The sequence below is a fragment of the Agelaius tricolor genome, unplaced genomic scaffold (assembly GCF_023055355.1).
Source record: "Agelaius tricolor isolate 1412-34295 unplaced genomic scaffold, bAgeTri1.0.p SCAF_15, whole genome shotgun sequence".
In the NCBI taxonomy this organism is placed as follows: Eukaryota; Metazoa; Chordata; class Aves; order Passeriformes; family Icteridae; genus Agelaius; species Agelaius tricolor.
Genome location: NW_027269275.1, coordinates 14160895 through 14175253, shown reverse-complemented (window position 1 = coordinate 14175253; position 14359 = coordinate 14160895). Strand labels below are relative to the sequence as shown.

The following is a 14359-nucleotide window of genomic DNA, read 5'->3' as shown; positions in this document are numbered from 1 at the left end:
GCGGGTGTTCTGGGGTATGGAGGAGTGCAACAACCCCATGGTCAAGGTGATGGGTGACCCTGGGATGCAGAAGAACATCCTGCTGCCCATGCCCTCCAGAAGCGGGGGTGCAGGCGGTGCCCCCCAGCTCCACCCATCCCAGCAGCACCCGCAGCGTTGCCACCTCCCGGATTATCGAGGCCGATTGCCAAATCCCGCTGGGGCAGCACAACCGGCTGTGGAGAGCAGCGGGCATGGAGGGGCTCAGCGTGGGCAGTGTCCTGCTGACCGGCTGCGATGGGGGGCTGGGCCTGGGGCTGCTGAAGGGTTTGCTGGAGCAGCCCAGCCCACCTCGGCACATCTTCGCTGCTTGCCTGGACCCCCAGGGCAAGGTAGGGAGGGCACCGGCACGGCGGGGGGACAGGAGGAAGGGGGGGACGGGAGGGAAGTCAGCTCGGGGATGCCACAGTCCCACCTGAAATTGCGATGCTGAGTGTCAGCATCCTGAACGGTGAATGGTATGGAAAAATACGTGTGTGTATATATATATATATAAACCAAAAATACACACATATGTCTTAAATATTTAAAATCCCTATGTATGTATTAAACATGCATGTATTTATTTTGAGTCTCTCGGTGCCGGTATGTGCATGATGGGGAGTGCGGGGGGGTTGCTGGCTTTGAAGCTGCCGCGCTCAGCCGGGTGCGGAGGAGAAGCAGCGACCCCGCCCCAAATCGCTGCCCCTGGATCTTGTTGTAACCTGTCAGCGACATGAGGGGCCACCCTCTTCCCATCCCGGCACGGTGCAGCCCCCTGCCCCCTTCCATGAGCTTCCCCATGTGACCCCTCCCTCGTTTTCTCCACCTAGGCTGTTAACGAGGTGGCTTTGGGCTTTCCCAACGTCAGAATCTTGCCTCTAGGTAAGTGCTGGGGCGGGAAAGGGATGAAGCTTCTTAGGATTTAATTGCAGCCGTGGGTGGCTCCAGGAAATGCCACCAAGCAGGTGGGTCCCTCGGTTTAGCTTAGCTGAACCAGGTCACTGATGGGACCAGGAGGATGCTCAGTGGCTGGGAGTTGCCTCCTGCCATGTCCTACAGCATCTTGCCAGGATCGTGGCCACCAGCCTGTCCCCCAAACCCTCCTGTCCCCTTGCAGATGTGACAGACCCCAACAGCATCAAGGCAGCAGTGAGGAAGGTGCAGGCAGAGGTGGGAAGTGCTGGCCTCAACCTCCTGATCAACAACAGCGGCACCACGCGCCGCAGCACCTTGGCCACCGAGACAGCCGAGAACATGAGCCTCGTCTACACCACCAACACCATCGGGCCCCTGCAGACCAGCCAGGTGAGGAGGACACAGCAACCCCTGCCCCAAACACTGGGAACAGGGAGGAGGAGGAGGATGGGGATGCCTGAGGTCCCATCTCCTGCAGGCCTTCCTGCCCCTGCTGAAGGAGGCGGCTGAGGCCGAAGGGCAGCGGGAGATGAGCTGCAGCAGAGCTGCCATCATCAACATCTCCAGCATCCTGGGCTCCATCGAGGTTGCAGAGGCCTGGCAGGAGAGGCAGGACATCTGCTACCGCTGCAGCAAGGTACTGCCCCTGGGGCATGGGGAGGAATTTGGGGTCATCTCCTTGGGGATTCCCCTTGCACTGGCCCTGGCATTGCCAGATCATGATGCTGAGGAGGGGAATTTGTCCTCCCAGGCTGCTCTGAACATGCTCACCAAGTGCCTGGCCCTGGAGTACGGGAGCAGCGGGATCCTCTGCGTGTCTGTGGATCCTGGCCATGTGACACCTCCCTTGGAACAGGGGATGGTGAGTGATGGAAGGTGCATGGACTCCCAGCTCAGCAAGGTCCCATGGGTATCCTGGGGATTCCTGGGGGCATCCTTTCCCAGGAGCATCCCTTCCCAAGGCCGTCCCTTCCCATGAACATCCCTTCTCAGGGTCATCCTTTCACAAAGAAATCCCTTCCCAGAAACATTCCTTCCCACAGACATCCCTTCCCATGGGCACATCCCTTCTTCATAGGGTATTTCTTCCCATGGACATCCCTTTCCCATGAACATCCCTTCCTGAGGCATCCTTGACCATGGACATCCCTTCTCTGGGCACCCACATTTGTGCAGTGCCTTGGTCCCACAGTGGCTGTGCCACCACCGCAAAGGGACAATTCCAGGGGCTCCCCCAACCATCCAATTTCTTCCCTCTTTTTTATTTCCTTTCCCATTCTGATGGTGTGTCAGCAGAGGGCACCCTGGTCCTGCTGTCCCTTACCCTGCTCTGGCTGACAAACGAGTCACTTTTTAATTAAGGATGAAGAAATGAACCTCCATCCTTACAGCACTCAAATGAGGGACAATAAATTTGTGCAAAGCCACATCCCTTGGCTGCTGGAGCATCTCCAATTGTTCCCAAACCAACCCAGCCAGAGCTGGCATTCCACCATACCAGGGGTGGGATTGGGGGTGTTGGGATGGAGAACCTTGGCTCACTTTTTCCCTTGGGTGTGACAGGGCCCAGTGACGCTGGAGGAGAGCGTGCGGGGCGTCCTGCAGCTGCTGGCCCAGCTCTCAGCCACCAACAACGGCACCTTCTGGGACTGGAGAGGGCAGAGGCTGCCCTGGTGAGAGCAGCATCTGCAGACTGAGCTTAAATAATTAATTAAAGTGAATTAATTGCCATTTCCAGGCTCACTCTGAGTCGGGGGGGGGGGAGGGGAATAGAAACAGGGATGCACAGGTTGGGGGATGGGAGTTGGATTTGCTGCCCCTCTGGCCTGGGATGGTGATTTGTGCCAGGGCAGCATAAGGAAGGATGCTCCAAGGGTGGTCCTGAATCCAAGGCATCCCCTGGGGCCAGGAGAAGCCCCTGGCTATCCTCACTCTAGGGCCACAAGCCATACTGCTTATGGGGACATCTCAGACAGCCCCCAAACTCAGCCTGCCCACCCCAAAACCAGCTGGCCTTTCCATGCCCACCCCAAAGATGCTGCCAGGTGTTTTTCTTGCTGGTTCAAGGCCAGCAAAGGTTCTTCCTGTTCCAGCAGCTGGAGGGTTTCACAGCAGATCTCCCAAGTCTCAGCACATGCCTAAAGATGTCTTTTGAGACCTGGGCAGGGCGTCCTGGGCTGACCTTCCCTGAATCCATCCCTCATGGTACACCAGGAGATGCTGCAAACAGGCTCCCATTCTTGATGCTGTGAGTGCTTTCCTGTAGAGGCTCTCAGCTGTCATTCTTGAAGCCATCTCCCAAAAGAGGGATCAGAAGAAAATGCACAATATCTCAAGTGGGCTGGACTCAGAGCCCATTGCTGTGGGGATGCTCTGGGAAGCTTGGCAGGGGTCATTCTGCAGGGACAGCTTCAGGTTCCCCACAGTGGAGGAGGATGAAGGATCATTCCCACGTTTGACACGAGGGAGTGGGAGCTTGGGGCTCAGCCCCAGGTGGGTCCCTGGACCACACAGGGACTCAAAGCCAGCAGGGATGGGAGTCAGGTCCCTCTAGTTAAAGCTCTTATCAAGCAGTGGATCTACTGTGAGTTTTATATGAGCTCTGTGTGGGCTTTATATAAACAGGAATCATCACTAGGCATGAAGGGAGGAGGAAAAGGAGGAGGAGGAGGAGGAGGAGGAGGAGGAGGAGGAGGAGGAGGAGGAGGAGAAGAAGGAAGATGTTCACTCATGCTGCAGTGCCCATTGACTCATGAGCCTAAGCCATGCATACACCAATTAAGGTCTCTAATAGCTGATGAAGGTAATTAACTAAGCTGTGAAGGGGGGAGGCAGCCAGGCAGCCCCAGTGCCTCCAGTGTGCCACCAAGCACAACAAAAAAATCCAGATGTTTCCTTGCTGGGGAAGCAGCCGGGGCTGACAGAGGCAGCTTGGCAGGGGTCCCTTTGTCAGAGTGAGGGAGGTGGCTGACACCCCAAAAGAGGAGGCAGTAGAGGCAGTGGGGTTCTCTTTGCTGGTCCTTTATTTCGGGTAAGGCTGGAGGCTCCCAGGACCCAGTCAGAAGCTGAGCTGCATTGCTACAGAATTAACTGATGTTTAATCAAAGCTGAGGAAAAAATACAAATGGAGAGGAACAGGGTGATGCCCTCACCTGCCCTGTGGGCAGGGAGGGCTGTGTGTCCCCCCAACAGCTGCCTGCCACAGGGGGCTGTGTCTGACCCCACACCCATGCAAAGGGTGGCAGACATTTCGGATGGACGAGATCCCGCAGCCATAAAGAGTCCCACAGCTCTGGAAAGGGTTGTGTTTGGTCCTGGAAGGAGTGGCATTTGTCCCACCTTTGGAGCTTCCTTGGGAACCCACCATGGGGCTCTGGGAGGAGCAGAGCAGAGGCAGCATCCAGGGCTCCAGGGCAAGGAGGTGTCAAGTGAGGGGTGGAGTGAGGGGTCTTCCACAGTGTTAGGTGGATTCCCACCGACCTGAGCAGAGGGAACAGGTTCCATGGTGTGGGACACGGTGCCCCTGTGTGCCACCTGCGTTCCCCGAGGTCAGGCCCCCCACCCTGACCCCCAACTCACAGGGCACCCCGTAGAGCATCCTCATGACCTTGAGGCAGTTGTCCAGCAGTGCCTTGGGGCGCACAGCCTTGCTCCGCCTCTCAGCGCCCGCGCTGTGGATCAGCTTCACCAGATCGGCCACCACAGTTTCCACGTCTGTCTGCAGTGACAGATCACCAGGATGTCACCAAGGTGCCCCAAGGGACAGCAGGGTGCAAAAGAATACAGCTGTTGCATTGGCCGGGAATCGAACCCGGGCCTCCCGCGTGGCAGGCGAGAATTCTACCACTGAACCACCAATGCCAGATGTGCAACGCTTCCCAGCCCTCCCCCACGCTCCCAAACCAGGGACAGGCCCTGCCACCTCTGAACACCCTTCCTCATCACCCCAACACAGCTCTCTTTACGCACCTCCAGCCCAGGCCAACACCTCTTCCCGATGCCTCACATCCCCTGCATCAAGCCATCACGACACCTACACCTTCTCAGCAGCCCTCACTGTTAACCCTCTCGTGACACAGCACTGCAAAACTGAGAGCAAAGCTCCCTTTCTCCACAGAGGGCTGCACAACCTGCCCCGGGGCACAGAACAACCCAGCCATGCCTTGGATTCACATTGCTGACCCAGCTGTGACAGGCCACGCACATCCAGTGCCCAAACACAGCCCTTCTTGAGTGTGGCTGCACCCCCCAGAGCTGTGCAGGCCCGATTGGCCTGGGCCTCACTGCCACCGAGCCAAAGACCCTTGTCACTGCCACCAAACTATAAACCCTCATTGTCAGGGGGCCATGGACCCTCTGTGCCACCAAGTCCCCGGGGATCACCAAAGTGCCCTGGCTTTGTTCCACCGTGAGTGACACTCCTCCCATGAAAGATGTGCCAGAAAGATGTGCCAGAGAGGTGTGTAACCCCTCCAGGCACCCAGGGGAATCCCCATGGTGCCCCAAGGGACAGCAGGGTGGAAAAAGAATACAGCTGTTGCATTGGCCGGGAATCGAACCCGGGCCTCCCGCGTGGCAGGCGAGAATTCTACCACTGAACCACCAATGCCAGATGTGCAAGAAGCTTGAACCGTCCCCAGACGGCCCCACATCCGTGTGTGAACGTAATGAGGGCAGGCACTGCCGGCTGTGAGCTCACCACACACAAAGACACACACAAAGGACACCCCAACACTCAGCTCTGATACCGCGGCTCCAGCCCACGGAAGTGCCTCTTCTACTGCCCCACCAGTAAGGAGGCCTTCTCAGCAGCCCTCACTGTTAACCCTCTCATGACACAACACTGCAAAGCTCCCTCTCTCCACAGAGGGGCTGCACAACCTGCCCGTGGAACAGGACAACCCAGACACTCTTTGGCTTCACATGGCAACCCGGCTGTGACAGGTCACCCACATCCAGCACACAAACACCTCTGCCTTGGGGTGCAGCAGCACCTCCCAGCCACAAGCAACCCATGGCTGCATGGAGCTCAAGTCAGGTGGAGGGGCTGGGGGCTGCAGAGGTGAAAGTCAGGACACTGGGCTGCACTGATGAGGAACCAAACCCTGGCTTTTGAAAGGGAGCACAATAATTGTCCCACTGAACCACAAATGCCAGATGTAGAGCTGCCCACAGCTGCCATCTGCTTCCATGGCCTGGGCACCCTTGACATGAACCAGCCCCTCCCACTGCTCCTAAGCCTGGGACCTTTACTGTCACCGACATAGCACCCCTTGCCGTCATTGAGTCTCCCTGGCACCCAGTCGGGCTGGTCATTCAACAAACCATCTCCTCTTACTGCTCCCCGGTGCCACCGAGCCAAGGACTGTCACTACAGCCAGAGCTGCTGCTGCCACCTGGGGCCTGAGCACCCACACAAACTACAAAGTTGACCCTGAGGGAAGATGCAGAGGGAGCAACCTCTACAGAGATGCCCAAAGGAGCACGCACCCTGGCAGCGGCCAAAGGACAGCAAGGTGCAAAAGGATACAGCTGTTGCATTGGCCGGGAATCGAACCCGGGCCTCCCGCGTGGCAGGCGAGAATTCTACCACTGAACCACCAATGCCAGATGTGCAACGCTTCCCAGCCCTCCCCCACGCTCCCAAACCAGGGACAGGCCCTGCCACCTCTGAACACCCTCCCTTATCACAGCTCTCTTTACGCGCCTCCAGCCCATGGCGACACGGCTCCCGCTGACTCGCATACACCTGCAGCAAGGAGGCCTTCTCAGCAGCCCTCACTGTTAACCCTCTCATGACACAACACTGCAAAACTTCCTCTCTTCCTCCACGGAGGGGCGCTGTACAACCTGCCTGTGGCACAGGACAACCCAGACACTCTTTGGCTTCACATGGCAACCCGGCTGTGACAGGCCACCCACATCCAGCACACAAACGCAACTGTCTCGGGGTGCAGCAGCTCCATCGAGGCAGCAGAAGCTTAGGCAGAAAGGCAGAACCGTCACCGGGAAAACAGGAATTAACTCCTGGGCACCTTCTGCCTGATCCCCCGCAACCGCCGGCCCTGGTGGTGCCACCCCGTGACGGAGGTCGGTGTGTGTGACAATCCCGTTCTCCCCTGCCCAAGTCAGTAGGTCCCCCAAGGGGGAACGGATTGCAGGCAAGAAAAAGAAAAATGTCTTGCATTGGCCGGGAATCGAACCCGGGCCCCCCGCGTGGCAGGCGAGAATTCTACCACTGAACCACCAATGCCAGATGGGGAAATGATGCTGAGGCACTGCCTTAGTCTCCTGCACCCTGCCTTCGATTTCTGTCCTTGCACTCTGCTCTTGATGGTCCTTCCACAGAACACAGGGAAAACCTCCTTGCCCGTGTTGTCCCCTCCTGGGGGACTCAGTGCGTGTCCTCCCAGCACACGAGTGCGAGACGTGGGGTGCCAGGGGGATTCTCACCTGCCGGTACTTGCTGTACTCCTTGCCCAGGGCATCAAAGAGCTGGCAGAGCTCCTGGGTGTACTTCCGGGATGGGTGCTTCTCCGGCAGCACCTCACGGATCCGCAGCACGGCCTGGGAGCTGACATGGAACCAGAGGTACCGCAGAGCTGCCTCCGACACCGTCCCGTTGCGCTGGAGGGCAAGAGGGTGAGAGCCGTGCAGCCCCCGTGGGTCCCTGGAGCGCTCCCGTCACTGTCCCTGTCCCCTGTCACTGTCTTACCAGGCGGGTGATGTTGGATGGCCTCAGCACCTCTTCGTACTGGACCTGGACTGTGTAGTCGATGGGAAAGTAATGTTTCTGGAAAGGCAAGGAAGAGCAAGGGGGCTGGCAAGGGGCAAAGTAATGGGCACATCCTTGCCAGCATTATGACACTGGGGAGCCAGTGCAAAAGCACTTTGATGTGGTCAGCCCCCAGCAGAAGTAACCCTGGGCACAATTTCGCATAAATTGTCCCTGGTAAAAAACACAGCACCCAGCACCCAGCCACTGTAGAGCAGTGGGTGCTGCCCCCCACCCATGACCCCCTTGGAGCAAATTGGGGCCCTGCAATGCCAGGTGTCCCCCCACCTCCCAAAGCTGGGGTTACCATGTACTGCAGGCGCATCTCATACTGCAGCTTGTCCTGGAGCAGGCGGGTGAGCTCGCATTCGCCCGGCGCCGCGGCCTCCAGCCCCAGCACAGCCAGGACACCTGGGCAGCCAAAGCCAGTGGCATCAGCCCCCTCAGGGACACCCACTGAGGGGACTCCTGAGGCCATCCCCCCGTCCCCCAGCTGTACTCACATAGGACGGCAGCGTAGCCCTGCTGCATGTTGATGGTGGCCATCATTGGAGCCCCAGGCTGTGCCTACATGGCTGGGGCTCACCGGGAGCCTCCAGGGCAGTGGCGTGGATGGTGTGGGGACAAGGGACAGGTGTAGGCTCCGGGCACTGGCTGCTCTCCGGTAGCCCCGGGTAGTTGTTCCCTGCCATGGATGGGGGGTTAGTCCCCCTTCCCGGCAGTCCCCGCTGGCTTCTCCTCTCCAGCTGGTGGCAGGGAGGCAGCAGGTCCCGGGGCCGTCACAGGGTGTTGGCAGGGATGTGTTTGCAGGGGTGCAGGAGCACCCCCGGACTGCAAGAGGGAATCTGGGGGAAGAGAGCCCCGGCTGCAGCCCCAGGGCAGGCAGGGGCCCAGGCTGCAGCCCCCAGGCAGGACATCTGCTCTGAGCCCCGGTGGCCACGGGGAAGGGACAGCCCCGCGTGAGCCTCGGGTGGCCGTGGAGCCGTGTATGCCTATATCCCACTTGGGGCAGGGCTACCAGGGCTTCCCCGATGACACCCTCAGGGGATTTCCAGGGAAGGAGGGGGATCAACCCAGCCCCGTTATCCCAGAGGTGGCTAAGTCCAGCCTCAGCCGAGGAACGCTGGGGGACGGGGGCTGGTGAAATGGCCAAGCCACCGCATGCTGGGACCCCACACAGAGGTGTCGTGTCCCTGCACCCCTGCGAAGGGGGCTCTGCCATGCCCCCGCGCTGTGGAAGGAGATCATAGCATGTCCTCGTGCCACATGTTCCGCAAGCGTGTCCCCTTGCGAAGGAGGGTGTGTGTTGTGTCCATGTGCTGTCCATCCCAGCACAGAAGTGGCCCCATCTGCGTCCCCACACTATGCCCCGGTGCCAGGGGGGCCACGCTGTGTCCCCACGCGATGCCATGTCCCAAGGGAAAGCAGCCGTGCCGTGTACCGCGCCGTGCCCCCACGCGAAGGCGCCGTGCGGTGTCCCAGCGCAGAGTGCCACCCACAATCCCCAGTGGAGGGACCTCTGTGCCGTGTCCCCGCCGCGCGTCCCCAGGCGGACACGGCCGGCTCGCGGGGTGCGTGTGCCCCGTGCCGCGTCCCCGAGCGGGGCCGTGGCTGCCCGGCCGCCCCCCGCGCCCCCCGCGCGCGGCTCCGCGGACCCACCTGGCGCGGGACGCGTCCACCCGCGGGCGGCGGCGGCGGCGGGGCCGTGCCCGCGCTTCCCGGGAGGCGGGCGGGGGGCGGCGGCGCGGGGAGCGGGCGGGGCGGCGGCCGGGCGGGGAGTGGGGACCGAGCGACCGCCCCGCACGGCCCGGGAGAGTCCGGCCCCGCTCCGCCGCGGGTGCTCGGCCAGCCCAGCCGGGTGGGTGTCCCCAGGGTACGCAGGTAGCCCAGGCTGGGGTGTCCCCAGGGTGCCTGGCTAACCCTCGTGGGTACCTCCCTGCTCCTCGGGGTGCTTTGCTGCCCCAGCTGGGTGTCCCCAGGGTACTCGGCTCAGCCAGCTGGGTGTCCCCAGCGTGCTTAGCTGACCCTCGAGAGTATCTGCCCCTGTTCCAGGCAGGTGTCCCCGGGATGCTCAGCTGCTCAGTTCACCTGGCCAAGGTACCCCCCAGCATGCTCAGCTCATCCAACTGAGCATCCCCAGGGTGTCTGGCTCATCCTGCTGGGTCCCTCCCTGCTCCTCGGGGTACTTTGCTGCACCACACCCTGTGTGCTGGTCTAACTATGGTGAATGCCTCCTCCATTCCTCAGGGTGCTGAGCCGTCCCTGCAGGGTGTCCACCCAACCCAGTCTGGTGCCCACATAGCCCCTGGCCTGCCCAGCTGACTACTCTGCACAGCTCTAGGCTTCCCTGGGTGCTCTGCTCTGCCAGCACTGGCACCTCTAGGGTGCTGGGCTTTCCTGGCAGGGTGACCCAGGGCACTTTCTGCACTGAGCACCCATGGGCACGTTTGGGGCAATCAAGGTGGGAGTCAGCCCAGTGCCTTCCCACAATGCGCCCGGGGAAGGGCTGCACTGCAGCACTTATCTCGGAGGGGCTGAGGTATTCTAAACTGGCTCCAGGCCAGCAGGACTCTGCGCCCTCTGACTTAAGTCCACATCATCCTCTCAGGATGCTTCAGGGCTGAGCTCCTGCCAGGAGCAGCGGCCAAGGGACATGGGACATTGTCCTCCCCCACATCATCCTGAAGAGCCCCTTGGAAGAGCCACTGTGTCTGTGCTCAGGGCTGCTGAGCATCCAAAGGGTCAGCAAGAAAATCGGCTATCAAAGAGTGGGTCAGTGCTCCCAGGGAAACGCGTGGGAAGGAATGCACTTCTGCCTGTGAGAGCGCACTGGGATTCCCCTGGCATGCAGTCAGGGCCACTGCCGTGCTCCTGCCAAGCTTCCCCTGGTCCTGGCCAGTCTCAGGCACGGCCTTGCCTCCCTCCCAGCACTCGTCGGGGCCAAGATGCTCAGCTCTAAGCAGGGAAGGAGCCGCTGAGCTCCTCACTCAGGTGTCCGCAGGGAATTTGCCCGCAGCTGCTGCAGTCGCTGGAGGAAGCCATTTAACAGCATTCCCTGCCCACGTATTCATCAGCCTGGCAGCCGGGATGGGGCGAGGAAGAGAAGGGAGAGTGCAGAACGGCGCAGCACCGTGCTGGGGGCGGTGCGCTCTCCCTGGCTGCTCCGGGGCTGGAAATCAGTGCTGGGATGAGCCCAAGGCAAAGAGCTTCCTGTGCACAGCCCCGGGAGCTCTGCGCCCACACGGCAGCAGGACCCCGATCCCCTGCAGCTGCAGGGGGGAGCTCGCTCTGAGAGAAACTTTCCTTGTCCCAGTGAAGGGGAGCTGGGGGCTCAGGCAGCTCCCCACAAACCCCCAGGCTCCTCATGGCTAGGAATGGGTGCCCCCAGGCCTTGCCTTTTACTGGAAGCAGGTTATTCACCAGGCACAGCCGAGCAAGTAAAACCTTGTGCTTGGAACCAGTTTGGGAACATCAAGACACGCCCCCGCTCCCCCAGCTTTCACTTTCAGGACACCAGGATGACAAATACCAAGGGCCACTGGAGCCCTGTTGGAAGTGCCCTCTGATCCAAAGCATCACTCCCTCAGGGAGGACAGGGAGCACAGGGTGAGCACTTGATGGCAAGCCAGAAGCTGGACCTCACAAAGCTCAGCTCCCCTTTGCCCCCTCCTTGACACAGCCGCCCCCACTGAGGTCACAGAAGGGAGCACAAAGCCCTTTGCTCTGCCAGCACGGGTGGGGCTGGCAGAGCCAAAGGGTGCAGCCCAGCGTTGTAAGCCCCTGCCAACACAGGCCTGCGAGGTTGAAACAAAGCAGGAGGGGAGAGGAGGGTGCAAAGGACAGGGCAGAAGGGTGTGTTTGCCCTCACCCCACAGTACGTGCACCAGAGAATGTGAAAGCTGTTCAAAGGCAACACAGGCATCAAGGATCGCCTGTCTCTCCAAGCCCAAGTGGGGAGCAGCATCCTTACTGGGATGTCACAGGCTATCAGACTGTCCCCACCAGCAGGAAGGAAGCAGGGAGTAACCCAGCAGAACCAGGAAGCACTTGCTGTGTGGGTACACTCCAACTGGGAGCCCCTGCAGCCAGCTACCAAGCCTCTGGGACAAGGACCTTTCCCCAGCCCTCCTGGCAGCCAGCTGCTCCTCCCAGAGCTGCAGCTGCTAGGCTGGGTAACAACATGCAGCCATGCTCTGGAACGGCTGCAAGAATGACTCTCCCCTCTCTCCACAGCCTGTTTTGTGTGTGGCCCAGGGCAGACCAAGCAGCAGGGCACCAGCTCCAGATGGGGCAGGGGGGCAGCGAGGGGCCTGCAGGAGCACAAGGGCTCAGGGTGTGCATATTTCTGTATTCCTCCTCCTCCCCTCCTGCTCCCGCCAGGTCAGCAGCAGCTGCCATGAAGGAGAAGAGCCCCAGCGCCAGGGTAATGAAAAAACAGGCTTTTATTCTTCATGTGCTGCTCACAGTCACAGCTTGGAGACACTCTCTTGCCAAAGTTATTATGAAACAAATCAAGTCCCAGACTCAGGCCTCGCTCTTCCCCACCCCCAAGTGAGTCAACATTGTACAAAACTCTATTTACAGGGAAAACAGTCAGAAATGGCAAGTCCAAAAAACCCCCTTACAATTCAGAAGAAAACGTTCAAGACAAGTGTGACAGTTACACCCTCCACAGCCAGCTTCCCATTGGCTGCCCCAGGACTAGTGTAAGCCCAGAGCAGTTCAGCAGTGGCTACTAAAAGAGGAGCCTGGTAATCCTGAATCATGCCACAGCTCTTTCCTTTCCTTTTTCCTTTCCTAAAATGCTGGGAAATCACAAACCCTACTTGGCCCAACAAAGACTCAGCTGGATCTGCCCTACAGAACTTTCAGCAAGACCCCTAGGACTCCTCCATCCGAAAGGGAGGACAAGGAGATGGGGCTGAGGGTCAGCTGTAGGCCCTGCTTGGGCACTTCCCAAGAGAGAACTGCTCTGGCCAGAAGCCGGAATGTCAGGAGCCTTCACATAGGCAGCAGGATGTGTTGGGAAACCTAATAGCTGATACTGTATTTACTGGAGTCACGTTACTTTGAAACACAAACCAAGAGGACCAAACCAATATTTGAAAAGGGGGGGAAAAAAGCACACATTGCTCCTCCCGATGGTGCCTGGAAGAGCACCCAGAGGAGCCAGGAGCATTTCTGCCCCTGCCAGCTGCCACTCAGAACGCGTAGCGTGTGCGGATGTCCTCCAGCTTCTTGGACACCTCGGGTGGGGTCCGGTCCAGCTCCTCGGCCACATTCTTCTGTTTGTTAGGCTCCATGGAGTTGAACTGCTCACACAGGTCCCCATCAATCACGTTCTGGAGGGGCAAGGAGGAGAGAACTGAATCGAAACCACACAGAGGCACTGAACCCTGCCTAAACAGGGAAAAATGGCCACAAACAGTTTGTTCCCGGGAGTTTCTTAACCCTGTCCTGGAAACAAGACCATGCTTGGTGACCTCATCTGCTGAATAGCATCACATTAATTACTGGCCAGCTTGATTAACAAAACAGTAACCCAAAAGGCCTGGGAGCAGCTGAAGAATCACAGAAGGGAAAGGAAGAGAGATCCACCTGGGTCTGAGCCCTGCACTGGGAAGGCTGGGGGAGGCTGCAAGTGATGACAAAGGCAGCTTCAATCAAATGGGAGCAATCTTTGAGGCTGTGTATGTGGCAAATCAGCCTCAAGCTCAGAGACCACCACCACACTCCACTCCTAGAGACCTTCATCTGCTGGGACAGTATTCTGACTGACTCCAGACTTATTACTCTGGTAGTAGCTACCACTGGGATCCATCTGATCAGAGCATTTAGCAGTTCACAGCTTCTAATAGTTCCTCAAAAGCAGAAATAGGAAGGAACAGCTCTTTCTGAACTTGAATTTTCCTTTCCAGTGGTGGTGGAAAAAATATAATCCAGGGCAGCACTCAGTTTGATCCAGCCACACCAACAGCTATGTAATGCTGCTTCTCCTGGTGGAAAATGGAGATGCTGTGGGTAGTAGAGAAGTGCAGCTACAGCACCTCTGGGCTTAGGTCTTAGGATCAACCCTCGGGAGGCTCATTACAAGAGTTAAGAAGCCAAAACAGACATGTATTAAGTGCTAAGTACTGTTCTCCTACCAGACTGCTGCTCAAGAGCCAGCTACCACAGGCACCACACAAGCCATTAATGGCAGTGCCTCAGTTCTCCCTACTAAACAGCAAGCTTGCCTTGTACAAGACAATAACCTTGCCTTGCTTCTGCCAGCCTCAAGGCAGCTCGGTGCCCCAAAGCAACTCCCTGCAGCCCATGGCCAGGTGATCCCAGGTGCTCAGGGCTCACCTTCACCGGGAAGTAGTAGGAGCGGAAACTGAGATGGTCCCGTCCACAGAGAGGAGGGTGCTCAGACCGTAAGTGCATTTCCACGTGCTGGAAGAAGTCGTGATCCTGGGGAGATAAAGGATTGGTAAGAGAACAGTTTGGTACACATCAGGGCTGCTAGCAAGGCAAGACAACATCCATTAGAAGGTGCTCCTGCCCTGGCTGAAACACTGTCATTACATGGCTATTTGGGGTTGGAGAAAATGATCTTTAAACGTCCCTTCCAGTCCAAACCATTCTGTGGCTCTGTGATTAACAGAC

The 14359-nt window shown here is 58.8% G+C and overlaps 3 protein-coding genes and 4 non-coding genes across 8 annotated transcripts in view; 1 reads left to right on the top strand and 6 right to left on the bottom strand.

Moving 5' to 3' along the window:
- The first annotated feature begins 24 nt into the window (after positions 1-24).
- LOC139596339 (C-signal-like) lies at positions 25-2667 on the top strand. Its single transcript, XM_071440557.1, has 6 exons — positions 25-371; positions 852-903; positions 1139-1326; positions 1415-1573; positions 1688-1798; positions 2500-2667. The coding sequence occupies exons 1-6, from the start codon at positions 234-236 to the stop codon at positions 2611-2613; spliced, it is 762 nt and encodes a 253-aa protein (XP_071296658.1). The 5' UTR covers positions 25-233; the 3' UTR covers positions 2614-2667.
- Positions 2668-3941: 1274 nt separating this feature from the next.
- Positions 3942-9482, bottom strand: IL34 (interleukin 34). Of its 2 annotated transcripts, none has more exons than XM_071440528.1 (7): positions 9371-9482; positions 8215-8396; positions 8019-8122; positions 7652-7729; positions 7390-7563; positions 4516-4654; positions 3942-4416 (listed from the first exon to the last, which is right to left on the bottom strand). In XM_071440528.1, the coding sequence occupies exons 2-7, from the start codon at positions 8258-8260 to the stop codon at positions 4397-4399; spliced, it is 561 nt and encodes a 186-aa protein (XP_071296629.1). In that variant the 5' UTR covers positions 8261-8396; positions 9371-9482; the 3' UTR covers positions 3942-4396. The 2 variants fall into 2 exon arrangements, with proteins under 2 accessions (XP_071296629.1, XP_071296628.1); XM_071440527.1 differs by having other exon boundaries at positions 8215-8556; positions 9371-9476.
- TRNAG-GCC (transfer RNA glycine (anticodon GCC)) lies at positions 4727-4797 on the bottom strand. The gene has a single exon. It is a non-coding gene; the product is annotated as a tRNA-Gly (tRNA).
- TRNAG-GCC (transfer RNA glycine (anticodon GCC)) lies at positions 5475-5545 on the bottom strand. Its single transcript has one exon. It is a non-coding gene; the product is annotated as a tRNA-Gly (tRNA).
- On the bottom strand, positions 6473-6543 carry TRNAG-GCC (transfer RNA glycine (anticodon GCC)). The gene has a single exon. It is a non-coding gene; the product is annotated as a tRNA-Gly (tRNA).
- On the bottom strand, positions 7119-7189 carry TRNAG-GCC (transfer RNA glycine (anticodon GCC)). Its single transcript has one exon. It is a non-coding gene; the product is annotated as a tRNA-Gly (tRNA).
- Positions 9483-12135: 2653 nt separating the features above from the next.
- SF3B3 (splicing factor 3b subunit 3) overlaps positions 12136-14359 on the bottom strand; it is a 28991-nt gene continuing 26767 nt past the window's right edge. The window contains exons 25-26 of the mRNA XM_071440518.1: positions 14060-14164; positions 12136-13053 (exon numbers count right to left, since the gene is read on the bottom strand). Coding sequence (XP_071296619.1) covers positions 12913-13053; positions 14060-14164 — 246 coding nt within the window. The 3' untranslated portion in view covers positions 12136-12912. The remainder of the gene's footprint in view (positions 13054-14059; positions 14165-14359) is intronic.

Coding starts and splice junctions, on each gene's coding strand:
- LOC139596339 (XM_071440557.1), top strand. CDS start 234: ATGGAGGGGCTCAGCGTGGGCAGTGTCCTGCTGACCGGCTGCGATGGG. Junction 1,327..1,414: donor GGCCCCTGCAGACCAGCCAG/GTGAGGAGGACA, acceptor CATCTCCTGCAG/GCCTTCCTGCCCCTGCTGAA. Junction 1,574..1,687: donor TCTGCTACCGCTGCAGCAAG/GTACTGCCCCTG, acceptor TTGTCCTCCCAG/GCTGCTCTGAACATGCTCAC.
- IL34 (XM_071440528.1), bottom strand. CDS start 8,260: ATGATGGCCACCATCAACATGCAGCAGGGCTACGCTGCCGTCCTAT. Junction 7,730..8,018: donor AGATGCGCCTGCAGTACATG/GTAACCCCAGCT, acceptor TTGCCTTTCCAG/AAACATTACTTTCCCATCGA. Junction 4,417..4,515: donor GATGCTCTACGGGGTGCCCT/GTGAGTTGGGGG, acceptor CCCTCTGCTCAG/GTCGGTGGGAATCCACCTAA.